We start from the raw sequence: 27,566 nt of genomic DNA, 5'->3' as shown, positions 1-27,566 counted from the left end.
ACCAGTCCTAGCTTTTGATAGTCTTTTTAAATTTCAACAAATATAATTGCCCATCGTTCCATTTTGTTTCCTGTATCTTCCCTTTTGTTGTTGTTGTTTTAAGACAGGGTTTCTCTATGTAGCTCTGAGAGTCCTGGAACTCACTCTGTAGACCAGAACTTACAGAAACCCACCCACTCTGACTCTTGAATGCTGGGATCAAAGACATGTACCAGCACTAATAGTCCATATTTATGTAATTATTAATGAAAATAGTTTGCTATTGCCTCTGAATGTTAAGTAATGTCTTACTTTTCTGCTGTTTCTTTTTTCTCCCCTATTAGTTTGGGAATTTGTTTTGTTATGTTGGACATGTTTGATTCTTTCCTAAGTTGTTGCTGTTAATGTTTCTTTCATGGAGCATATACTTTCATGTGCTATCATAGAAGAGACTGTCTTTTTTTCTTCTTCCCTCTATAGCAGTGGTCCTCAACCAGTGGCTCATAACCCATTTAAAGGTGGCTGAATGACCCTTTCATAGAGGTCACATATCTGATATCTTGCATATCAAATATTTACATTATGATTCATAACAGTAACAAAGTTACAGTCATGAAGTAGCAATGAAATAATTTTATAGTTATTGGTCACCAAGAGGTCATAGCATCAGGAGAGCTGAGAACCAGTGCTCTATAGTATTCCTTTAACATCCTGCAATGTTGGTTTGACTGCCATAAATAACATTCATTTGTGTTTGTCTTGAAAAATCCATATTCTTCATCAACTGTGAAAGTTAACTTTTCTGGGTATATCACTCTTGATTCAGAGTTCCTTTTGGAACTTCAAATATATCAGTTCATGCTTTTCTGGGTACAGATAAATGATCTATTTAGCTATTCCTGCTTTGGCAAGATGAGCTGATGTATTTCTCACACCATGCTAATAGTATTTACTTTGTATTTCTGACATATTGACTATGAAGTATGGTGAATTTCTTTACTAGGTGTATTGATTCAGTATTGTGAATGCCTGTTGTATTCGGACATCGACTTCATTTGCTGGGTTTCAGACATTTCTAGTATTTCATTAAACATTATCTATTCCTTTTATCTCTGCACCTTCTACACCATGCCCTCCTAAATGCATCTCAGACTTCATGGAAATATCATTCGTGCTTAATTTTCTCCTTATATATGTCTGTTCATATAGCTGTCTTCTCTTTGTATTCTCATCTCTTATGTTCGTTCTTCTGCATGGTCTTGTCTGTTGGCAATACTTCCCAATGTGGTTTTTATTTAATTGACTATTTCCTTCCCTTTCAGTATTTCTATTTTGCTTTTAATGTTTCAATTCCCCTTCCTGAGTTTTCCCTTCATATACTAGACTTTCTCCTCCAAATTATTAAATTTTCATCCTCTCTGTAGACTCTCTTGTGTAAGTTTTGGATAGATGTACTCATCCTTCTCCTTGAGGCATTCTTATAAAAAGTTAAGACTGGATTCTTTCTCAGACATGTCATCTATCTCATTGATTTTGGCTTCCATTATAAGGTAGTTGGGAGGCTTGGAATGAATGTTGTGATGGGTTGTTTTGTCATTTAATTTTCTTTTGGTGTTGTATTAGTTGATTGGATTTATCTTACAGTTTTCAGGTCTCTTCCAACTTTCTGGTTAGAATAGAGTTGTCTTTTTTCTGTGAGTCTTCACGAATCTCAGCTATCAAGACTGGTGAAGCTTGTTGACTCCAAAGCAGGTTTACTGAGGTGACCTAGACGTGACAGGGTAATAACAGGACCACCACACACTGATCACCAGAGTGGCCACATGGAGTAAAAACCCCAGTGGAATGCTGAACTCTGAATCTGCTTGGGGCTGGAGTCCAAATGCCGGTTTCACCTTGAATTCTGACTAAGAAGAAGAATCAGAACTTCAGTTTTATAGTGATCTCTAAGAGCGTTAGAGCCAAAGCCTTTGCACAACAGTCAGTGCTGAGACCTCTAGAGCCAAAAGCCCTATCCTATGATGAACTCTAGAGCTACTATAGCCAAATGTCTGACTTGAAGATAAATAAACTCAGGGACTGCTAAAACCAAAACCCTTTGTTGTACAGACATCTTGGACCCCTGGAGCTAAAGATACTTTACCAAGATAAACTTTGGGACTACTACAGACAACTAAGATGTACTAAGTGTCCTAAGATGAACCCGCAGATGACTCAGATTCAGATCAAAGGTCACGTCTCAAGATGATCTCTGGGACCACTGGAGCCACAGCCCAGGGACTGAGGTAAACTCTGGGATCACTAAAGTCAAAAACTAAGTCCTTAAATAAATCAATGGAGCCAAGGCCCTAGTTCCATCCCGAATTGTATGATCCCTATAGGCAGAGACCCTGTCCCACCTTGAGTTTTAAAGTAATGTTTTTTGACACCACTTTCTTAAGCAAGATGTGTACACATGAAAAAGAACATTTTCAAATGCACACTGCCCTAGTTTATTTTCTGTTCCTGTGATAAAACCTAACCATAACCAGCTCAGTAAAGGAAAAGCTCTTTTGGCTCACAGCTAACGGTCCATCACTGCGGGTCGCCAAGGCAAGAACTCAAAGCAGGTACCTAGAGGCAAGAAGAAATGAAGCAGAGACCATGTGAAGTACAGCATTCGCAATCTTCTTTTTTCTTTCTTTTTTCCATCAGAGAAAAAATTCTGGGATGTCAATGGTGCTAGCTCATTGGTCATATCCTGAAATTTGGCTTGTTGGGTTTTGTCAGTGACTATATGGGAGAGCCAAGTTCCTTTGCTGTCATGTTCCCACAGTCATCTCCATTTTCATCCAATAAGAAGAAAACTTCTTTAATTCAGCAGTTTGTTTTCAGCTAGCTGATCAATCATGGTGCACTAAAGGAAAACAGAGAAGGGATAACAGTTCCTGCATCAGTGAAGGGGGTACCTCCAATGCTGCAGCTAACACACCTACACAGCCATACTATTACCAGTAATGTGCCACATTCAGGACTACCAGACCCATCTTACTCACTTTAAAATTAGATTACCTTTTTATTACTGAGTTACAATAATTTTCCTATATATCAGTACCTTGATAGATATTTACAAGTATATTTTTAGTGTGACTTCATTTTAACATTGTGTGTGTGTGTGTGTGTGTGTGTGTGTGTGTGTGTATGTGTGTGTGTGTACATGAGGACCTGAGTTCATGTCCTAGAACCCACATAAAACACTGGATGTGATGTATAAAGCTAAAACCCTAGTTTGGGGATGGCAGGATTCCTAGGATCACTCTTCAGCCATTCTAACCTCATTAATGATTTCCAAACCCTGTTTCAAAGAATACCTGCCAAAGAATTATTGGGGGATGACACCCAAGGTTGTCCTCTAGCCTACCATACATACATACATACATACATACATACATACATACATACATACATATATTAATATATGCATATACATAAAGAAAGAAAAATTACCAGGTTTGAAGTCAAGCTCAGTGGTAAATATGTATAATCCCAGCTACTCAGAACAAGACAAGGAGATTACTTGTATCCAGGAGTTTGAGAGCAATCTGGGTAATATATGGAGATCCTGACTCATAAATCAGGGAAATCAATTTTTAAAATATATAGCAATGTTCCTCAGAAACCTGGGAATGATACTTCCAGATGACCCTGCTATACCACTCCTGGGCATATACCAGCAGAGGATTCCCCAGCATGTAATAAAGATACATGCTCTACTATGTTCATAGCAGCCCCATTTATAATAGCCAGAAGCTGGAAAGAACCCAGATGTCCCTCAATGGAGGAATGGATACAGAAAATGTGGTATATATACACAATGGAGTACTATTCAGCCATTAGAAACAATGAATTCATTAAATTCTTCAAAAAATGGATGGAACTGGAGAACTTCATTCTAAATGAGGTAACCCAGTCTCAAAAGAACTCTCATGGTATGCACTCACTGATAAATGGATATTAGCCTAGAAGCTTGGAATACCCAAGACACAATGCACATATCAAATGATGCCCAAGAAGAAGGAAGGAGTAGCTCCTGGTCCTGGACAGGCTCAGTGTAGCAGTGTCAGGGAATACCAGGACAGGGAAGTGGAAAGGGGTGGATTGGGGAACAGGGGGAGGAAGAGGGCTTATGGGACTTTCAGGGAGGGGGGATCCAGGAAAGGGAAAATCACTTGAAACGTAAATAAAGAATATATCAACAGGGGAACTACATTCCTAGAGCAGAGCAGGGGGTTCTGGATAGGAACAGTCTGAAACCAACCAATAGTTTTCCTTATTTGAGCAAATGCCTATGAATAAAATTCAAAAACTCACAATCAGGTATGAGGCAAAAATGACAACCTCCCTCCTACTATGCTCAGCCTCTCAGAAACAGTCTCCTTTAGATGTGACCAATACTTTCAAGAACTTACCACTGCATATAGCCTGGCCAGACCTAGCAGAGCTCCTCCCTGCCCTCCCCATTATCACTTGGCATACTGTTAGCACTTTCACATGAACACCTTTACAGGTCTCCTGCTGGCACTTATACTGTCTTCTTTAGACCCAGCACAACTCCTGCCTTCCATTGCCATTAACACTTGGCATACTGTTAGCACTTTCATATGAACACCTTTACAAGTCTCCCATTTGGCACCTGCATGGTCTTCTTTTCATTATGTATATCCCTAATGTGCTTCAACTCAATATATAAGGTCTGTTGAGTAAATTAATAAATGACAAATGAAGTGTATTGTTTCTAGGATCCTGCTGTGAGGTGTGACTCAAGCAGCAATTCATACAGGTGAACAGCAGAGTCCATAGTTCATCTTGTAATAGCCTCTTCTCAGAGAAGAGTCAAACAAATGAGTCCTCTGTCCTTGTAGATCTGAACCCACAAGAACTGTTAAGGTGGTACTAAGAGTACTCCCCAGAAAGCTAACTAGCCCTGTGCCCCTTTGTTACCTCAAAGGCCTAAAAACTCAAACTCCTGTCTTTCTCCTAAACTCTGTAACTTACTGAAGGTCCGGAGATTCCACTAACATATTTCCCAAATGGCTGGTAGTGCCCTTCTTTCTCCACATTCAGGAAGCTGCTTCCTGGTATGAATTTTCTAACCATTATAGAGATGGACCTGAACATGGATATAATAAGGAGAAAGTTGTGTCATAATCTTGCAAAATGCTTACTGTTCTTAGTGAATAGCTGAAGCACTACTTTGTTTCAACAATTTTTGTCTCTGAAAAAAATTAATTCTTTGAAATTTTCATACATTGCAATTTGGGCATATTCACCAAATACTCCTCCCAGATCCATCCTTACCTCCTTAACCCTCCTCAACTTTGTGTCTTTTTTTTTTTTTTAAAATAATTCATCAAGGCTAATTTGTACAAGTCTCTTGATAACATCCAATGGTATGTGGTTAGCCTAACAGTGGACATATCTCCATACTCTTAAGGAAAACTGACTCTTCTTCCCCATCATTTTTCCTTTCTTGAAACATCTAGTTGTCTTGAGACTTGCTATATAGACCAGGCTTGCCTCAAACTAAGAGATACAACTGTCTCTGCCTCTGCCTTCCCAATGTTCAATTAAAGGAGTATGCCACCATAACCAGCCCATAGTGTGTCTCTTTAAAATAAAGGGAAAGGGTTGCTGAGGTCAAACAACATATCTAAAAAGGATTACAACAGAAACTGAGAATTAGTAAAAAGAGGAGATGCTTTTTTTGTTGTCTTTGTTTTTAAACAGTCTCTCTACATAGCCCTGGCTGTGTTGGAACTATATAGACCAGGCCTACCTCTGCTCCCAAGTGCTAGGATTAAAGGCATGTGTCACTACACTGTCTTAGGAGATGAATAAATCTTTGGGGGATGAATATGTAAATTCTGACATTTTAGAATTATATCTCTCATTTCCTGTCTTGTTTTTTTGACACAAGGTCTTACCTTAACCCAAGATGACCCTGAACTAGAAGCAACCCTCTTGTCTCAGCTTCCCAAGTGCTGTAATTACAGGAGTTCACCATCTTACCTAGATCATCTTTTATCTTTTTCCTACAGCACATATGTGGACCCCAGAGGACAACTTGCAGCAATCACTTCCCTCCTACCTTGTGAGCCCCAGAAACTGAACTCAGATCACTAGGCCTAGTGACACTTACCTCTGAGCCATTTCATCAGCTTTCAGCTTATTTTGGATGTTAGTAATATGGTCTTCTTTTTTATTGATCAATCTACTTCAAGATTCATAAATTCTGTTGATCTTATATTTGGACTTAATGATATCTACTAGTTCCCAGTATTTCTTTTGATTATATTATTTTTACTCACTCAGATATATAGTATATACTACATTTTGAATGTTACTATGATTAAAGTAAAAAAAAAAAATCTTAAATGGACCTTAAAAAAGGAATGAAGAGCCAAGTGGTAAATATATTACATCTTAATAAATGATAACTGATTAAAGTATACTAATGTCTTGTGAAACAGAAAAAAATGAAATATATAGTAATTATATTTGAGGAAGGAGTCAAATGAATTAAGGTTATTTTGATCCTTTTATTGTCTGTGGGAGGAATAAGGGACATACTAACTTTAGGTTGTTATATTTATGATGATCAGAAGGCAAACTCCTGAAGCCTTCTCGGATTCTTTTGACTCCTTTCTTAGAGTTGAGGCTTACCTTCGACGCCAGCACAGCTGTCCTTGCTCAGCTTCTTTGGCTAGCAGGAGTCCAACCTGAAGTCACCAAGCCTACCTGTCCTGAGTTGTCACTGCACTTTTCAGAGCTGTATACAATGCCACGCTATTAAAATGAGAACCAGGCATGTAATTCAGATGGGAGAGTGCTTGACTCACAAGTATACATCCTTGGGTTTCATTTCCAGCACCACATAAAACTAGGTGTGGTGACTCACACCAGCAGGATGGCTTGCTGCCAAACCTAAAAACCTGAGTTCCATCCCTGGACCTACATGGTGGAGGATGAAACTGTTAGCTGTAAGTTGTTCTCTGACCTCCAACATGCAAAGGAAGGCAAGCATGCACCACCTCCACCTCCACACATGACAGACAGATAGATGGACAGATGGACGGATGGACAGACAATTACTTTTTCTCTCCCTTAATGGGCTACTCAGGTATTTCTTTGTGGCCCTCTTTATAACTGCACATTCCAAGAAGGCACATTTGCTAGGAAGTGCCTACAATCTACTCACAGCTTGTCATGAAGCCTGGCCACTGTGCTAACACAGTATTTCCTCTAGCATTTTTCCTATTCTTCCTCAACATCATCCCCAGATTAGCACCTCTCAAACAAAGTAACAATACTTTATCTTTGCCTTATGTTGTATTCTAGGGATTTCAAGTTTAGAAATTCCACTAAAAGAATAAAAACAACAGATTTCTAACTAGTCAGGAAAAATTTAGGAAGTTTAAAAATACAATTCAGAAGATATAATTGTTTAAACCAATACCACAACAATATATATTTTGATTCTTGAAGTTATCAGTCATTAACACATACACACAAATATAAGGGTACTAAGTATGTTTATTGTACTACATATTAATTTAATTTATATACTAAAGTGTAAATAGACTAATTTAATTAAAAGATAAAATTGTCAGACTGAATGATAAGAATATGAAGGGCTTAGGGCTAACTCAGGATAGAGTGCTTGCTTCTCTAGCATGCAGGAGGCTGTGTTTAAACTACAGCACTAGAGAAAAGGAAATGAAAATGTGCACATTTGACATGAGTAAAGCTCTGGTCCCTAATACTTGACCCCTTCCCCAAGAAAGTACACATTTAGTAAAAGAACATCAAATTAATATATTATGACGTTACAAGAAGGAAATAGGAAATTAAAGACCCAAGTTTAATTACCATTCTCTGTCTCTCTGCCTCTGTTTCTCTCTCTCAGTGCTAGGAATGGATACTAGGCCTTTACACACACTAAACATGTATGTTTAAGGTGTTAAGAAACACACCTAGCTTCTACTTCTGTAATCTTTACACAATATTTAATATTTTCCTCTATTATGAAAAAAATAAATTCCTTTTGAAGCATTATGACAATATTCACCTTAACCTTATCAAACATGGAAATGAAATCCAAAACTGAACTATCTCTTCTATCAGACAATGAGTTTAAGTCTTTGTTCTGATTTCATTTCTGTTGAGATGATAAAAATGTTCCAACAGAAAGCAAAACAAAGGGAGCCAGGATCTGGCTAAAATGTCAGTCCTGAACAGCAAGGAAATCACCAGGTGGTAAGCTTGAGACAGCTGGTCACACCATACCCATGGTCAAGAGCAGACAGAAATAAATGCACCCATGCTGCCTGCTAGCTTGCTGCTTATGCTCATCTACCTAATTCAGAATTCCATGCCAGAGAACGGTTCTACCAACAATGGGCTGAGTCTTCCTGCATCATTTAACAAGATAATTCCATCTGCCAAGACTAAAACAAAGGCCTCATCCATCGAATTCCTGGGAAAGTCTCAAAACACAGTACTTAGTTTCTTCAGTTCTGCTTCTGGTTCTTGTTAACTGAAGTATATCAATCCACCATGGTTTTGTGTTTAAAAGATCATCCTGAAAAAGGCTCAGTGCTGCACTGGGTCCCTGAGCCCCCATTTGTACCCAGCTGGATAATAAAGTCTTTAAATAAATACTGCCCATGTCTGAGCAGTCTTCTCTGGTGACTATCTCAAAAGAGCCATAAATATTTTTATTAAAAAGTGTTGAATATTCCCAATCATAAGGCAAATGCTGAGATATCATATAACCCCAGGAGAGCTACCATCAATAAATCTAACAAATGCTGAAATGATATAGACAGAAAGAAACCCTTATTCACTATTGGTAAGGGTGAAAAATAATACAGCCACTGTGGTAATAAGTTTGGATAGTCCTCCAAAAGTTACAAATAGCAGCCTGGTATATGGTGGTACATGCCTAGCACTCAGGAGACAGAAGTAGGTAGATCTCTGTGAGGTCAAGGTCCCCCTGGTCTACAAAGCTCAACAAATTCCAAAGGAGTCAGAGAAACTCTGTCTTGAAAAAAAAATTAAAACTAGAGCTACTGTATGATTCCATTATTTTACACCTCACACATACCCAGAGAACTTTGAGCCTTATCAGAGAGACATTTCCCATGTTTACCACTGCTTTATTCACTACAGCAAAGAATTAGAATTAACCTCAATGCCCTCAACATATGACTAGATAATAAAAATGTGATATACAAATAAAAATGGACTACTATTTAGCTCTAAAGAAAAATATAATTATGTCAGGCAATGGTGGTGCACACGTTTAATCCTCAGGAGGCAGAAGCAGGCAGATTTCTAAGTCCAAGGCTATCCTAGTCAATGTTGAGTCCCAGGACAGCCACCCCCAACTGCAACGCCCCCCCCCACACACACACACAACCAAAATCAAAGTGATTGCAACATTTACAGAAAAATGGATGGACTTAGAGTGTATAATATTAAGTGAGACCACAGGACCTCAGAAAAAGGTACATGCTCTTCATACGCAAAATAAAGCCAATAATATATGTGTACCTATGAACAAATGTATATGAGGGGACAGTACAACATACAGGAAAGAGAAAAAAGCCTAATCTTAGAGGATGGGGAAGGACTGCAAGCAGGAAATGACTTCAAAGTGTGAAAGGACAGAAAAGCTAACTGTTTCTCTAGTTCCAACTCTGTCAGGGATTTTTTTAGTTTAGAGAGTGGATACATACATAAAAACGCATTCAATAGTTAAGGATAAAATCCAGTGGGAGGCTCTATACCTTCGGTTCCAACTAGCTAGTCAAATTGTAAAGAAGTTCACTGAGCTGTAGAGTCTTTGAGTCTGTTTTTGGGGGGGGGCGGGTAACTTATATGCAGTGGGATTTTTTTGTTTTGTTTTTGGTTTTGGTTTTTTTTGGTTTTTTGGATTTGGTTTTTTTTGAGACAGGGTTTCTCTGTGTAGCCCTGGCTGTCCTGGAACTCACTCTGTAGGCCAGGCTGGCCTCGAACTCAGAAATCCGCCTGCCTCTGCCTCCCAGAGTGCTGGGATTACAGGCATGCGCCACCACCGCCCAGCTTCAATGCTTTTTTATAATAAAAAATTGTTTTTAATTTAAAAGCAATTTTTAAAAAAGAATCACTGAGTATAGACTCAGTGAATATGAATCCTGAGAGAAACCTCCAGTAGCCTGGACTCTGGTCACTTAACTGTGTTTGTGCATTTTTTTGGGAACTGTGTGGTAGTCAAGGGCAGTCAGCAAAAGGGTCACCTAGTCAGGGCAGGGATGGCCCTTGTCCGAGGTGATGGCAGTTAGCCAGATGAACAAGGCGAGCAGAGGAGAGCAGCGACTGACTGCAAGTTAGCAGAAATCTAAACTAACTGAGGGCGGCTGCAAGGATCAGCTGAAGGTGCACTATAAAGAGGAAGTTAAAGACAAAGGAGAACTCGGCAAAGTTGATGACTGGTGGCTGGAATCCCTCCAAGAGGCAGCAAGCCTGGTCCCTCCCTGACAGTGTAAAGAAGGCACTCCTCCAAAGAGTAAGAACACTCCACGCTCAGCATGCCAGGTAATGTAAGTGTGAATTAGAATATATTGTTCTATGCGTTTATTTCTGAAAGTAAAGCTTGCCATAATTAGAAATGTATTTCCCAAAATAAAGTCTGTTTTTTTGTATGATAGCACACAGTTTTCAGTTTTAAAAAAGAAAAAAAAGAAAAACAGAGTATATTTTGGAGCTGGACAGATTGCTCAGTGATTAAGAGCATTTGCTGCTCTTGCACAGGACCTGGGTTCACTTCCCAGCACCCACACTGGGCAGTTTACAACTGTCTTTTAACTCCACTTCCAGGAAATCCGATGCCCTCTTCTGACCCCTGTGGGTACCTATACTTAGGGTAAACAAACTCATGTAGACACTCACACATGCATGTAAATAAAAATCTAAACTAAAAAAATGGAGATTATGACATCAATTTAATCATTATAAGTAATTTTTATATATACTAATGAGTTAGAATAAAAATGGCTCAAAATAATAGAAAACAAAATTAATTAAATTTTTAATGCATATTAGTGATAGAGTCCAAATAAAAATACTATGTTTTCATAGTTAAAAGTTTCTTAAATCAGATCTTCTTTCAAAATGTTTTCATGTTTTAATTAGAGAATCAATTTATTCAAAGAATGATTTTATTTACAGTTACAAGTTTTGTTTTGTTTTTAAACCCACTCAACGTGTGTGTTCTTCGTGTTGGAATCAAATACCTGAAGGAGTTGGGATCTTATGAATACAGCCAGGACAACAGTGGAGAGAGTCATGAACAAAGACATCGCAGTCCACACAGAAAACATTTTGGCACACTGTGCAAACATAGAGCTGCAATGGAAAGGAACAAAATTAGTTTCCAAAAGTTAAGAACAGCATGGCCAAAAGACAGTTCAGTTGCCTTGCTCTCTATATGCTTCAATGTCTCCTACACACTTTATTTACCCCAATATATTAAATCTAACACAATTTCCTCAAACCTCATACATTTTTTCCACTCTTATGCCAACCCTTAGGAGTAAAGAGTAAGAGAATGGCCTTTCAATTGCAGTATGTGGCACACAGACTGGGAGGGTAAGTACACACCTACAACTCTAGCACTTGGGAAGTAGAGGCAGGAAGATCATAAGTTCAAAGTCTTCCTAGGCCACACATCAAGTTCCAGACCAGCCTGGGGTAAAAGACTATGGGGGGGGGGGGGAGGGCGGCGGCAAAAAAACAAACACAACAGTTTGTCAAATGACACACATAAGGAATATAAGAATTTTAAAAAGTTACATTATTTAATCAGTATTGCATATATGGGCTAATATTCTAGAACAATAACACACAGATTAAAAAATGACTGCATTTCAAATGTGTAAAAATGCATTCTTTAAAACTGACAAATGGAGCCTGCCGGTAACATAAAAGCTAGTACTCAGGAAACTACCTGAAAGTGTCCTCCCTGAAGACTAGCTTTGGTACCACAAGGATCCTCGCAGGCTTCCAAGGAGGGAAGCAGCTAACAGTCCCACCCAGCTGTAACAGCACATGACCAGCACGGCAGGATGCCCTAAGGGTGCAGTCATGGCACACATAAATTTAGTGCTTATCAACAGCTCTCTAATTGGACTTAAGGCCCAGTCAACAGGAAGGAACTCAAAATACTAGCCAACTAGTTTACTAAAGTTTGTAAAGTCCTGGATCATGGAGGAGAAACTATCTCCAGGACTTTACTAAGCCAGAAAAAAACACTAACTTGATTCTAAATATTGGTCCTTATACTCACAGAAAAGTAGTCTTTATTCCTTATCAAGGAAACTGCTCTTTGCAAAAGATGGAGACCATTACAGAAAACCACAACGAATCAAAATGCAGAGTTGTGGATCCTGGTCCCAAGTGACACATCTACATTACATATCTACACCCTGCACCTGAGGCTCAAGGATCATTGCAAAAGAGGGAAAAAAAAAAAAGGTTGCAAAAGCCAGAGAAATAGGGAGCATGTTGTGAGGCTGTGTCTCTCAGGAATGCTAGAGACACCCATCAAGTCTGATTCTGTGACTGCCTAAACATGAACAAGGACAACAAACATGCTAACATGGATATGGGGAAGCCCATGCGGCCTCAGCCATACCATGGGACACTGGCAGTGGGAGAAATAGTCTTCCCAACAGGTTCCTAATATCAATGGTCAAACCTGAAAACACACAGCAATCCAACAGAGCACGCTTTGACTGTGTATTTAGGGACGGGTGGACGGGTGGACGGGTGGACGGGTGGACGGGTGGACGGGTGGACGGGTAGATGGGTGGATGGATGAAGAGAGCTCAAAGGATGACGCACTTTACCATGCAAGCATGAAGTTTTATCCCCAGAACTCATATAAAGGTTGAAGGAGAAAACTAGCTCCCAAACATTGTCCTCTGACCTGCACCCATGCACTGTGGCATCCATGGGCTCATACTCTGATACATTATATTCTCAAATGAGAGTAAATTGATAATAAATTTTAATACTGCCAAATGATTTTCTAAAGTGGTTTTGGTGAGCTAGTTATGACAAAGAAAAATATAAAAAGGTTATTTTTTCAACTTAGAGACTCATATCCAGGGCTTCATGCATGTTAGGTAGGTGAGATACCCCACCAGTGCCAAGGCATATAAAATTTAATGAAAAGAGAACCATTTTTCCTCTATTTATTTTATTATTATTTGTTTGTTTGTTTGTTTGTTTGTTTGTTTTAGAGCTAGGACTACATTGTCCAGACTGGTCCTGAACTTAAGATCCTCCTGCCTCAGTCTCCTGAACATACAGGACATTGCACACCTGCTACTATACTGACCTTCCTAAAGCTGCTTCACTTGTGAGAACAAGGAGTGCACAGTAGCCCTAGCCTGTGATCTCAGCACTGAGCTAGGCCCAGCTCTAAACTCTTGTTGGAAGATGAGAGCTCACTATGCGGCCCAGGGTGGCCTTCAATTCCTAGGCTCACCTCTTTTCTTTGCCTACCATCCCAGTAGCTGAGAATATAGATACAAGCCTCTGCACCTGGCTCTGTCTTCAAAAACAGTTTAAAGTATTTTATTATTGGCACAACTTTTTATTTATGAAACTATAATGCTAATTTCAAAATAAGTTATAGTAAATAGATTCTAAAGTGTAATACTTTATTTTTAGTATTTCTAAACTAAATGTAATTTTGCTTGAAAAACTGGAAAGTATTTAAAATCTCTCTGTAGTAAAACAAGAATGAGAATGACAAAACTACTTAAATCATTTTGTTCCCATTTTACCTCTACTTATTGTCTTTATAGGAAACAAGCCTTCAACAATCTACTTATAACTTCTCATGGTGTCACTGTTTCAATATTTATGAATTATTTCTTGTGTATTAATGTTGAAAAAGCCAATAAACTTACATGTTGGTCTTTCAATTCCCCCTGGCATCCATAACAAAATCTGAAAAAAAAGTTTGAGAATCATTTTTCTAGTTTTCACTTATTTAAATAATTTAATAAATAACTGTATTTACATGTGACTTTTAGGGAGTGTCTTAGAGAGTCTGGTGTGTTTGAAGAGAGCAACAGTGTACTCACATATACATAAAATAAATCTTTAAAAAATAGTCAAGATTCATTTCCTAAAAATCTATAATCAATCGACCACTTCCACTTCAGCTTTTACTACTGGAAATGTCAGTAAGAAAATCATCACGGGTTCCTGATTACATTCAGCTGGACTCTTCTTCAGTAGTATCAAAGAAGGCCAGCTCTTAAGAGATTCATAAATTTGGGGAGTAGCTGTTAAACTACTGACAGCTGAAAACTGGCCACTGGCAGGACCATTTTATTAAAGGACTCAGAAAACATAGGCATAGACTCTTCTGGAGCTGGAAATACAGACAGCTACATAGGGGCTGGGAACCCACCCTGGGTCCTACAAGCAGTGCACTCTTAATCACTGAGCCATCTTTCTAGCCCCCACCCCAGTTTCTGCTCCCCACCAAACCAATATATATCATTACTCTTAACTTACTCTTTATTACTATTACTCTTTATTATATATTTACTCTTAACTATAAATATCTGAGTTTAGGAAAATAAACAAATTGCTAGACATAGAGTATTCTACATCTTATTTTCTACATTAGAAATTTTACAAATTAATATGACTTTAAGGAGTTGTTTCAATTATTAGTTCACCACTGTGATATATAATCAAAATTCATATACCTTTCTCCTTTATATTCTTCTAGGGGAATTTCTTGAAAAGCATCCAAAGGAAATAAGTGATGGTAAGATCTTGCCAAATGAGGTGCAGACACCAAAGTAAGACCTAATGCATAATGTCAGAAACATTAATAAGCCTAACATCATAAAGACAAAGGCTAAGAAGTCAAAAGATATACTTAGGAAAAATACTTTCAAGTGTTCTCATTTCTATTTTTCTAGCAATGGGGATCAAATCTAGGGCCTCACACACACTAGAGAAGCTGCCACCATACTACATATCCAGCACTCAAAGATGAGCAGGACCCTGGGCATTGTTTTAGCTGTAGCTAAAAAAAGATTTCAGGATAGAATTCAATCTGTCACTAAATACATGACCCAAACAACCAAAAAATGTCTATTAAAATTATCATAATGCTTTTAAAGAAAACATTTATCAGAAAGAGAATCGGGAAACTTCTGTGATGCTCTGTTTATTCTTAGAAATGAATTACTAGGGCTTGAATGAAAAAAGCAATCTATTTTTCTTTGTACAGATTAAATATACAATAAGCAAGATTCAACATTTATATTTATTTCAGAAGCTATATAATTATGAACTTATTTAATGCTAATTTACTTAGTAAGGAATAATATAGCGTTCTTACCACATATTTTACATTCAACAGGAAGCTCACAGTACTTTGCTCGACACTGTGGACAGAAGTAGCCTCCCAATGTAAGCCCTGGCTCACTGCTGCTACTATCCAAATGCCTACGGTGGAAAACATTACATTTAAAAGGTGAAAAGAGCTAAAGAAAGTGTTACTCAATCCCAGCAGTTGGGAGGCAGAGGCAGGTGGATTTCTATGAGTTCAAGCCCAGCCTGGTATAATAGTGAGTCCCAAGCCAGTCAGGGCTACATAGCAATATGCTGTTTCAAAAGGTAAAACAGATACAATTTTATTGGGAAACATGTATGCCTTGTTGCTCACTAATGCTGTTCTTTTTTTTTCTTCACTTTTATTTTTAAAGTTTCTCTTACAGTCTGAGTTATTTTTGCTTTCTTGATGACTAATCTTTAGTTCCATGCAGTGTTTTTTCTTTTCTTTTCTTTTTTAAGATTTGGTTTAGTTTTAATTTTGTGTATGTGTGTCTGTGTGTGTGTCTATGACCGGGTATGTGTGCATGAGTACAGGTGTCCTTAGAGACTAGAGGTGTTAGATCTCCTGAACCTGGAGTTACAGGCAGTTGTGAGCTTCCCAGTGTAGGTGCTAGGACCAAACTTTGGTTCTGTGGAGAAGCAGTTTGTGATCTAAGCCACTGACTGAACTGTCTCTTCAGCCCCTCCAGCCCACTTTTCATCTCAGACATTATATTCTTCATTTCTAGAAGCTTAATTTGAGTTCTTTTTATACATTTTCAAGTTCTCCTTCACTTAGAGCCTAGAGTGTATTTACACTGGCTATTTTAATACTGTCATCTACTAGTTCTAGCAAGTGCTTTCTGGCTGTTTCCTTTCTGTAATTTTTCTGTCATTCTCTTATTTTCTCTCTACCCATCCCCCATCCTCCTTCCCCCACCCCTTCTTCCTCCCCTCTCTGCCCAGTGTTTCTCCGTAACTCAAGCTGGCCTTAAGCTTGCCATGGCCCGCCTTTCTCATGCCCAAGTACTGCGTGTGATGATGGACATCAGGACCACAGCTGGCAGCCTAGTCACTTCTGCATCCTGTGAGAGATTTTAATTTGCACTGTTCTGGGTGCTCATTTTTTTTTCACGATAAGTATCTAGAGCTTTATTTTAGAATAAAGTAACTTAGCTACTTTAGATACTTAAATAGTATCTAAGTCTAGTCTAGTAGCTACTGATCTAATCTAGTCTCATTATTACCGGCTCCCTCAAAAGTCTTTTGTGCAGCTGAGAATTGAACCTTGGCCTTACCTTTGCCATTTAGCTCTCCCCCAGCCCTCCTCCCCTTTATTCTGAGAACAGTCTTACTAAGTTACTCAAGCACTCACCAAGGTAAACTTTCTTCTTTGAATTTCCTATCCATTTTAATCATTAGAATAAACATCAACTATAATAGATATATATTACATGTAAACATGTATACATAATATTGTATACATATATATCTTATACATATACATCTACTTATATTTACATTTTAAATGCAGATCTAAATATATACATCTACTCATATCTGCATTTTCATTTATTTATGGCTTTTACAAATATATTCTATAGCCCAGAGTGACCTCAAACTCAAAACTATCACCTTGCCTTAGTCTCCGGAGTCCTAGAAATACAGATGTGAGTCAGCATGCCTGCCCCCACCTTTACTTTAGATGATGGGTAATACACTATACACATGTACCTTGCCATTTTATTTAGTAATATATCCTGATGATCGCAGCATATGCACATACAAAGAGGACCATTTCTTTTAATGGCTTTGTAGATAGGACTAGTTTATAAAAATCATCACAAACTAAGATCTTCCAACTTAGAGGAATGAATTTTAAATGTTAAAATGTTATCACTGGGGGCTGGAGAGAGAGCTCAGCAGTTAACAACACTGGCTGCTTTTCCAGAAGACCTGGGTTCAATTCCCAGCACCTGCATGACAACTCACACCTGTCTTTAACTCCTGTTCCCAGAGTATCTGGCACCCTCACACAGACATACATGCAGTCAAATCGCCAATATCCATAAAAGTAAAATAAATTTAAATAAAAAGTTATCACTGACCATTGGTCTTTACTTACGCCATACTGAAGGATGGTTTTGCATCCTGATCAGACAATGAAGCAATGGTATGCTGAGGGAATCCTTAATAGGTTTAAAAAAAAAAAAAAAAGCATAAACTTCTTTTATAGGCAAGAACCAGAATTTTATAAATATGAATCTAAAGATATTCTTACCAGAAAGTCAACAAAGTTGTATAAAAGTTCGTTTCTGCCTTTGAAGTAGATATGTGCCTATCATAGTACAATGAAACTCTAATTCCAAGGTCTCTACATAAGAACTCACACTCCAAAATTTATATGTATATCTTTAATTTAATAATAATGCATTTAAAAAGAAATAGATCATATTTTATATAGCTCCTAATACAACCAAATATGTATTAAATGATACAGTATCTCTTTAAGTACATATAAATAAAAACCAAAATCCTTTTAAATGCTAGGCATAATGACTCACACCTTTAATTGCAGCATTTGGAAGGCAGAAGTAGGTGTATCTCAGTGAGTTAGAGGCCAGGCTGGTCTACAAAGTGAGTTCCAGGACAGTCAAAGCTACATAGTGAGACCTTGTCTCAAAAAAAGAAAATTATTTAAAATGATCATTTTTATGACCAATCATTTTCTACTCCTTGAAAAAAAATTAGAGTAATTTGGCAAACTTTGCTGTAACTTTCTGTCGTTGCAGTTTGAATAACATACTTTGATTATTCGATAAAAATTTTATGGCTTATTTAAGAAATTTCTTGCCGGGCGGTGGTGTCACACGCCTTTAATCCCAGCACTTGGGAGGCAGAGACAGGCGGATTTCTGAGTTCGAGGCCAGCCTGGTCTACAGAGTAAGTCCCAGAACAGCCAGGACTACACAGAGAAACCCTGTCTCAAACAAAAAAAAAAAAAAAAGACGAAAGAAAGAAATTTCTTACCACAAGTATTTTTCATTAAATAAAATCTTTTTATCTTTCTAATTTAACAAGAACAAAAGTGTTGTCATCAAACAGGAAGATGGGTGGCTTTAATTTTCTTTTTATAAACATGTTTCAACCTGTATTTTTTTTAATTATAATGAATTCAAGCAGGAAAACAATTCTTAAATGGGAAAATGGTAACATGCACAAATGAAAGCAGAATGTCTGACTTGAAGCAAAGACACACATTAAAAGCAACCCAGGAGAGACATACCCATGCGGATAAGAGAGCACTCGGAGCTTGAGCTGGCAGGAGGAGGGCTCACATGATGTGCTAACAACTCCTTGAAATGGGTTTCATCCAAGATAACATGGTATGTGCCTAACAGGCAAAGGCAAAACACAGAAGGTTAAAGACAAGTGCTTCTGTGCAAAACCTAGGAAAGCTTCATTAGATGAAAATGTACAATTTCATAACCACTTTAAGTAAATTATCACTTACAAATAACTTAAATCTCTCGATCAATGTCTCTAGACATAATAGTAACTAAAATTAAAGCCAAGCTACACAATCTTTACAAAATATTACATACAGTAAGATTGCTAACTTTTTGAAAGTTATAACTCTAAAACACTGACCTACTGAGAATTCCTTGTATTTTAAATGGTTGCTTAGAAAATTCAATATGTTTAAGAATACAGCTATATTTTGAACTACAGACTTAAATGGTTTGTTTAATGGTGTAAAACATCCTACTTATTTAATAAATTATTTCTTATAAAGTAATTATAATTATTGAAGATAGCAGATATGTACCACCAGTTTCACGAGCAAGTACAGTACAAACTCGAACTTCCGCAGATAATCCAATAACAGACACTCTAATTTTAGCTGTCTTCAGGGTCTTCATAAGATCCAGAAAACATGAAAGATTTCAGGAGGAAAAAAATTAATAAATAATAACCTTCAAAATTAATATTCCGAAAACTAGTGATATAAAGTCTAACTTCAGTTTTGATCCTACCTTGATGAGATCATAAATATTAGATGGATCACAGGTTGTAAGGCTGCTGAAGATGATTAGTACTTCTCTACTTGTATGTCCAGGCATGTGTCTATAAAGATAAAGATACATTCCAATGGGTCAAATAAATTACACTAGCTAAGAATTTATCCAAAATGGGTAGTAAACATGGTTTATTCATCTAAGCTACAAAGTGAGGTAATAAATAAAAGTTATAGCAACTCACGATTATTAAATTCTAAATTTCAATCTCTCTCAATAGGATGGACGGATGGATGGACGGACAGACAGGCAGACAAATTTTTAGCCCAGGTTGACCTCAAAGTCATGAGCCTCCTGCCTTAGCCTCTGCAGTACTGGAATTACTAACATACAATATAAGCCTTGTCATTCAATTAATTCTCAATTAAAATTTTTTTCTTAGTTCTTATTGTACTGTTGTGAATTTTATCTTTCTAAACTCATTACAAATATACTTTAACTGATAAAATATAAATTAAAGATAACAGATACCATCAGGCAGTGGTAGAGTATGCTTTTAATTCTAGAACTTGGGAATCAGAGGCAAACAGATCTTGAGTTCAAAGTCAGCCTGGTCTACAGAGTGATTACACAGGGAAACCCTGTTTCAAACAAACCAACGAACCAAACAAACAAAAAACATCAAAATAAGCATCATAAATGACATTTTAGATTCTTTTCTATTTAATTCTTTTGTTATAACATGCTTCACAGACCTGTGTTGACATACTTTCAACACAATTCACAGAAAAAAATCTGAAAAAAATAATAAATAATAATATAAACTGGTTATGGTTGTAAATGCCTGCAATCTCAGCATTTGGGAAGTAGAGATATCAGAGTCAGGAAACAGGACATCATTGGTTACACTGCAAGCTGGAGGGCAGCCTGGGCAACATGGGAAAATACTGACATGAGGAAAGGAAGGAAGGGAAGAAGGGGAAATGTGAAGGGGAAGAAAGGAAGAAAGGAAGGAAGGAAGGAAGGAAGGAAGGAAGGGAAGGAGGGAGGGAGGGAGGGAGGGAGGGAGGGAGGGAGGGAGGGAGGGAGGGAGGGAGGGAAGAAGGAAGAAGGAAGAAGGAGAGAGAGAAAGAAGAAAGAAGGGAGGAAGGGAGGGAGGGAAGGAGGGAGAGAGGGAGGGAGAGAAGGAGAGAGAAGTGGGTGTCCTGGAGAGATAGAGCACATACTGCTCTTGCAGAGGCCCCAAGTTCAATTCTAGGCACCCATTGCTGTGCAGTTCATAACTGCCTGTATAGCTCCTAGGAATCTTAGACTCTCTGACTTGATGTATTATGTACACTGACACACAGAGAGACACATAATTAAAAATAAAATGAATACATTTTAATATACTAACTTTAGGGTTTGCATAGCCATGCTTAAGGAATTATAGAGTGATGGTTCTCCATGGCAGGTCATATCTATAGCTTTCTTCAAAGATGTTATATGTTTCCTTGGGTTTCCTAAAGTAAAATAAAGTAACTTTTAGTAAAAAAAAAAAAACAAAAAAAAAAACCAAAAACAAAACAAAAACAAAAAACCCCACTATATATAAATATGGAAAAGCATATTGTTTCCAAACTGTAAAAATCCATGATTTTAAAGAACAGAATGCCTTCAATTTCTTTTTTTAGTAATTTACATATTTAATAGAAAGTCTGATTTTCTTTTGTTTTCTTGATACAGTATTTCCCTATATGGGATTGCCCTATACAGACTCTCCCTCTGGCTGTCCTAGAACTCAAACTCAGAAATCTGCCTGCCTCTGCCTCCTGAGCGCAGGGATTAACACTACCGAGGCTCAAAAGTCTCATTTCATAATGGAAATTACAATTTGTTTGCTAGATATAAAATCCATATCCATTATGGCTAGAGAGATGGCTCAGCAGTTAAGAGCACTGACTACTCTCCCAGAGGTCCTGAGTTCAATTCCTAGCAACCATGTGGTGACTCACAACCATCTGTAATAGGATCTGCCCTCTTCTGGTGTGTCTAAACACAGCGATATACTCGCATCAAATAAATAAATAGATAAATAAATAAATCTTTTTAAAAAATCCATATCCATTAATATACATTTAAAATGAATATTAATCTACAGTGACCTTTATGCTTATGAAGTAAGATCAGTATTTTCATATTTTAGCTTCTCTGAAACAGGAAGATTACAAGTTCTAGGCCAATCTGAGCTACATAGTATCAAAAGCCAAAAATAACAGTACAAAAAGTTCCCAGAATGAGTATTGATATAAAAAATTAATTTTTATGTAGTTCAGCAAAGATAAAAGCAGTGAGGATTACATTTTTATTAGTAAACATTCATTAAAAATGACATAACTCCATATTTTTCTTGGAGGAGAAAACAAGAATTCATAAAGATCTAAAAAGGATTCCAAAAAAGTGCAGCTGTATTACTTTCATTAACATCTGAGATTGGAAGACTATCTGAAGGGACTGCCTACACCTGCCAATGCTTCTAGAACAGTTGGCAGACATCACCACAGCACTGCTATAAACAAGTCATAGGTAACTTCTAGGCTTTCCCACCTTCTGTTTTGCTTTGCTGAGAGACTGGATATCCCTAATAGCTCAGACTCACTAGACCAGGGTGGCCTGGAACTTTCAGTTCTCCTGCCTCAATAGTGCGGAGAATACAGGTTTGCATTGCACATGGCTTATTTGTTAAAATAGTTTCTGGTCTTTTCTGGCATAAATTGTCTACTTCCATTTTCTAACAAAACGAAACAAGTGAAAGTCACAGCCCTATGGTAGGAGTACCAACACCCAAACATCAGTCACCTGGTTCTCTGTCCACTTTCCCCACTACCATCCCACACAGAGTACTTATAAATCCACTGTGTGCTAGGCACAGGGGAAATGCACACTACCTCAGTGTCAGTGTGCCTTACACAAGAGTGTGACTGTAAGGACAGAAGCCGTCCAAGAGGATTACAGAATCCGTCCAAGAGGATTACAGAATCCCTAAAGGTCAGTTCATCTTTTCAACATATGAATTCACTGCCATCTATACAAAACTGCTTGAATTTGGGGACAGGAGGGAAAGAAAACAGACTTGATCTTCTCTTCTACCTTGGAGGAACTTGCCTTCCTCAATCACATGATAATACTAGTCAGTCTGTGGTACTAACTTTCCTCCATTCTGCTGCTGGTTTGCTATGGGCATAGCAAGTAATCTAAGCCAATCAACAAAACAGTTCATCTCTCTAGCCTCTCCTCTTGGATTCATAGACCATGGGTAAGGTCAATAGGAATCCTACTGAGTTTATAATGAAGCTATGGACTATCCTGGCTATATAAACTTGGGGCTATCGAAAACACCATTTTTCTTGAGAGAATGAAGTTAGATAAAACCAAGATCCCTAGAAACAGCTACCTAAGAAATCAACCTACCTCTAAATATATGCAAATTCGTTTTTGCAATGATATTATTTTGAGAGGCTTTGTATTTATGTCTTTTAGGTTTTTTTGTGTGTATGGCTGTTTTGGCTGCATGTTTAACTGTGCACCATGTGTTTTTCCTGGTGCCCCTAGAGACCAGAAGACAGCATCACATCTGCTGGAAATGGGGGTTAAGGATGGTTATGGACTGACATATGGGTGCTAGCAATTGTACTCAAAGTCAGTGTTCTTAAATGCTAAGCCATTTCTCTAGCCCCTAAAGAGTTTTAGTATTGGTGATCAAACCCAGGCCTTATTAGACTATATCCCAAACCTTCCTTAAGAATATCTGGGAGTTGTGGTAGTTTGAATGTAATTGGCCCCCATAGGCCCATAGGGAGTGGGCACTACTAGGAGGTATGGCCTTGTTGGAGGAAGTATGTCACTACAGAAGCAGGCTTTGAGGTCTTAAATACGCTCAAGCCAGACTCAGTGGGACAGTCCCCCTGCTGCCTGCAGCTCAAGATGTACAACTCTTGGCTCCATCTCTAGCAACATACAAGCCTGTATGATATCATGCTTCCTACATGATGATATAGAAACTAAGCCAGCACCAATTAAATGCTGTCCTTTAGAAAAGTTGTTGTGATCATGGTGTTTCTTCACAGCAAGAAAACCCTAACTACTGTTAACTAATTTCTTGGCATACTTTTGGCAAATGTATATTTGACTCCTTATGGCCAGAGTCAAGAAGTATTGGTGAACAGAGTCATCTCCCTTATGTGTATTAACAAAAAAGATTGAATACCCAATCTAAGGAATAGTATATTTAAAAAAAAAAAAAAAGAGTGATGAAATTTGTAGCAGCGTATTAAAAAAAAGGAGAAAGCAAAATAGAAATTAATATTGTTTAATTTTTTTATGTATTTACTTTATGTGTATAACTGTTTTCTCTGCATTTATGTGGTCACAAAAGGGTGTTAGATCCCCTGGAACTGGAGTAACAGTCAGGAGCCCCTATGTGAGGGCTGAGAACTAAACTCAGGTCTTCAGTAAAAACAATGCTCTGACTCGTTCATAAATAGCCCAATTCAACTTTTATACTTTTTGCTTTTTAAATTAGAAACTTATTAATTTGAAAATGAAATTTTGCAAGTAGTTACCAATTAAGCTAGCTTACTATTTTCAGGATAAGAATGTGTATTTAAATAAACATTTACTTCCAGTGCATCTACTACTTCAGACCTCAATTTGAAACAATTAATAGTAGATTCCAAGAGTTCAATAGGAAGAGATTAAGTTGTTTCACCTAAATGCACAGAGGAAAGTTTTACAGAGTTAGGTAAGCAAAGCCCTCCAGTCTTGTAAAGATACTTTTACACATACCTGAAAGTTCAGTCAGTTTTTCAGCTCTTTTACTCTTAGTTACAATTATTCCAATCTCAAAATAAAAACACAAAAAAATTATTTTAATATAACAAATTATTTCCTCTTGATAAAAATACATGGACTATCAATTAATAACTGTAAAACAAAATGATGAACATACATGAAACTTTTTCTCATAGTGTTCTTGAGACAGTTCATCTACCTATAAACTGTCTACACATTATTAAGACACAGTACATGTTTAACATTTAGAGTTATTTTGCTCTTCATTATTAAATATACCAAAAATAGGTAAATAATCTGGTTCCCTTAATACTTCAAAGAATATATGCCCCATTTTAAAAAAGAATAAACTATATTTGGCAGCAAAATAGCAATCTAGTTCTGAATTCTACCATTTATCTACATACCTGACTGATAGGGTTTTGATCAAAATATTCTTCTACAAAGTATTCCAACAACTGTTGAAATAAAAAGGATGCATTATATAAAGGCAAAGCAGCAACAACAACAACCAACAGGTCAGCGTCCTGTAGAACCTATTTCTCAAGCAGCACCTCTCACGGCTTCTGGCGGGCATGGTGTGAGTTGAGACAGTGTCTCACTCATGGCTTCTGGTGGGCATGGTGTGAGTTGAGACAGTATCTCACTCATGGCTTCTGGTGGGCATGGTGTGAGTTGAGACAGTGTCTCACTCATGGCTTCTGGTGGGCATGGTGTGAGTTGAGACAGTGTCTCACTGTGCATCCCTGGCTGGCCTCACCTCACTCAGCCCCGACTGACACTGAACTTGGCATGATGCTCCTCTCACTGCCTCCTGGGCCCCTGGACTTTAGGTATGCAACGCCACCACTCTCAGCTTGTCATAAACTGTAAACATTGTGAAAATGTTCAATTGCAAAGACGTGTGAAATGGGTAAAAGATAAATACAGTCCCATTTAAAGATGAGCTGCATCAAGCACAGCCCAAGGCACCTGCTATCCTGGCTACATTGGAATCTAAAGCAGAAGGCTCTCCTGAGGCAAGGAGTTTGAAGTCAGCTGAAGAAACACAGCAAAACCTGATCTTGAAATTCAAAACCAAAAAAAAAAAAGAGGGTGGATCCATTTGAAGTTGTCCTAAAACAACATAAATAAGAAAAATATCCAATTAGGAGAGAGGTAACAGCAGATTCAAAAACAGGCATCAGTAATTAGAATATTAGCAAGGCACTGAGGCAGGTATCTTTTTGAGTCTCTGGTCTACAGAGCTAGTTCTAAGACTAACAGAAACTTTGTATTGAAAAACCAAAATAAAGAAATAAGTGAGTTGGAATATTATTAATGTGTTGTTAAGGTGAAAAAACAGATTCAAAGTCAAAAGAAAATGAACACTCATTTGGGGAGGGGGAAATAACTAGCCTCAGAACAACAGTTCTCAACCTATGGGTCACAACTTCTTTGGAGGCCTGAATGACCCTTTCACAAGGGTCACCTAAGACCATTAGAAAATACAAATAAACACTGATTCATAACAGTAGGAAAATTACAGTTATGAAGTGACAATGAATTTTATGGTTGGGGTCACCACAACAGGAGGAGCTGCATTAAAGAGTCACAGTATTAGGAAGGCTGAGAACCACGAATTTAGAGAAATAATAAACCAAAGCAACTACTTATTCCAGTTTTTTGTTTTGTTGTAGCTCAGGCTGTCCTGGAACTAGCTTTATAGACCAGGCTGGCTTCGAACTCACCAAGATCCACCTGCCTCCCAAGTGCTGGAATTAAAGGTGTGTGCCACTACCGTCCAGCTTCAAGTCTTTAAACACATCACAGTGTGTGTTTATGTGTGAGAACATTCACCACAGGGCACCTCTGGAGGTCAGAAGACCAAATTCTAGAGTTAATGGGTTTTCTCCTTTCACCATTTTTTCTTGTTTAGACCTGTTTATTTGATTTCATGTATATGGGTACTTTGCCTGCATGTATATCTGTGCACGTATGGGCCTGATGCTTGGGAGTTGGACTTCCCAGACCAGGAGTGCCTGCCAATTAGGAGGCTCCATATGGGTGCTGGAGATTGAGCCAGGGTGGCCTGGAGGAGCAACGAGTGAAAGCCAGGTTGGCAGTCCTGCACAGCAAACCTTAACGCACAGAGCAGTCCTGCCACCCATTTGCTTGTTTGCTTGTTTGCTTGTTTGAATTATTGGAGGATTAATTCAACATATATTTATAGACTAGTTCTTGGAATAAAGTCATTTTAGAAATGATCTGGTGTAAGGCCTGTGGACAGCTGAAGAACAGGTGATGCCTGCTCAAACCCCTGCAATCTCAGAGCAGGACTGGGACTGCTCCCTTCCTGCCTCTAATGCCTGCTCTGGAACATGTAACCACAACCCCCAACTGAGGTGACCACAGGCACTCAGTCACATGCACAGCACCTATAATACCTCTCCATGCTAAAGAGGCATCTCAGCATCCTTCGCCTTCCTTCCCTTCCTGGATAACCTTATTCCCGTCCCCAAGATTATACAATCCCTGGCTGACCCAGAATAATGCACATGCATCGACATGCACCCCCAAAGAAGCAAATGAACACCATCTCTCTCCAAAAGGCAGCTTCACCACAGGGAGGACCTTCACCTAAAAGCCACAGCACTAAGACTCCTGAAAACAGTCTTCTCTTTTCTCCCACCCCTGTGCTGTGCACACGGCACTCTGCAGTCATTCCCAACCAGACTGTCCCAGGTCCTGATTTCCCCTTCTGGCGTGGCTCTGATGCCTTGGGAGACCCAGACTTCGGACTCCCCGACCAGGACTTTGCCCAGCCCTCCTTGAGCTGATTTATCTGTGTATCAGCTGTATCCAGACACAACCAGCAGAGAGGCAGAACAGGGGACCCCAATCTCGCACCATTTCTACCCAGTTAACATTTGTTACTAATTGGAAAACAAAGCAAAACAAAATTTCCTTCACTCTTTAACTGTTATATAATATATATTCTTACTTATACATATGTATATAATCTTTCCCTACATTTAGCACAAACTTAGTGAGTCTACTGTACCTTTAAAGTGCACGTCAGTCTATTGGGCTTTAAATCCTGATCTTCCATTGTTCTCGACCCATCCACCACCACATACAGGTGGCGCATCTACCAAAAACAAGGAGAAACACCCAAGTACATATCTGAGTAAGAAGCAAAAATATTATTTACTATTCAAATATTCTAGACATAAATTTTTAAATATTTTTTAAAGGTTGTTGTTTTACTGTTCATTCTGTCAAGTCAGAATATTTCTCTGATCCAAACTAGTGCTACACAACTAC

General features: G+C 38.1%; 1 protein-coding gene across 2 annotated transcripts in view; it reads right to left on the bottom strand.

The window, feature by feature from the left end:
* Nucleotides 1-592: 592 nt before the first annotated feature.
* Nucleotides 593-27,566, bottom strand: part of Gtf2h2c (GTF2H2 family member C) — a 30,980-nt gene continuing 4,006 nt past the window's right edge. For both annotated transcript variants that reach the window (XM_052159543.1, XM_052159544.1), the window contains exons 5-17: nucleotides 27,304-27,390; nucleotides 24,668-24,718; nucleotides 24,255-24,309; nucleotides 20,827-20,932; nucleotides 19,449-19,539; nucleotides 19,241-19,328; nucleotides 18,698-18,805; nucleotides 17,537-17,600; nucleotides 15,437-15,543; nucleotides 14,793-14,895; nucleotides 13,980-14,019; nucleotides 11,295-11,406; nucleotides 593-2,875 (exon numbers count right to left, since the gene is read on the bottom strand). In XM_052159543.1, coding sequence (XP_052015503.1) covers nucleotides 2,862-2,875; nucleotides 11,295-11,406; nucleotides 13,980-14,019; nucleotides 14,793-14,895; nucleotides 15,437-15,543; nucleotides 17,537-17,600; nucleotides 18,698-18,805; nucleotides 19,241-19,328; nucleotides 19,449-19,539; nucleotides 20,827-20,932; nucleotides 24,255-24,309; nucleotides 24,668-24,718; nucleotides 27,304-27,390 — 1,026 coding nt within the window. In that variant the 3' untranslated portion in view covers nucleotides 593-2,861. The remainder of the gene's footprint in view (nucleotides 2,876-11,294; nucleotides 11,407-13,979; nucleotides 14,020-14,792; nucleotides 14,896-15,436; nucleotides 15,544-17,536; nucleotides 17,601-18,697; nucleotides 18,806-19,240; nucleotides 19,329-19,448; nucleotides 19,540-20,826; nucleotides 20,933-24,254; nucleotides 24,310-24,667; nucleotides 24,719-27,303; nucleotides 27,391-27,566) is intronic.

Source organism: Apodemus sylvaticus, chromosome 16 (assembly GCF_947179515.1).
Source record: "Apodemus sylvaticus chromosome 16, mApoSyl1.1, whole genome shotgun sequence".
Classification (NCBI taxonomy): Eukaryota; Metazoa; Chordata; class Mammalia; order Rodentia; family Muridae; genus Apodemus; species Apodemus sylvaticus.
The sequence above is the reverse complement of the archived record's forward strand: the minus strand, read 5'-3'. Positions and strand labels throughout refer to the sequence as shown.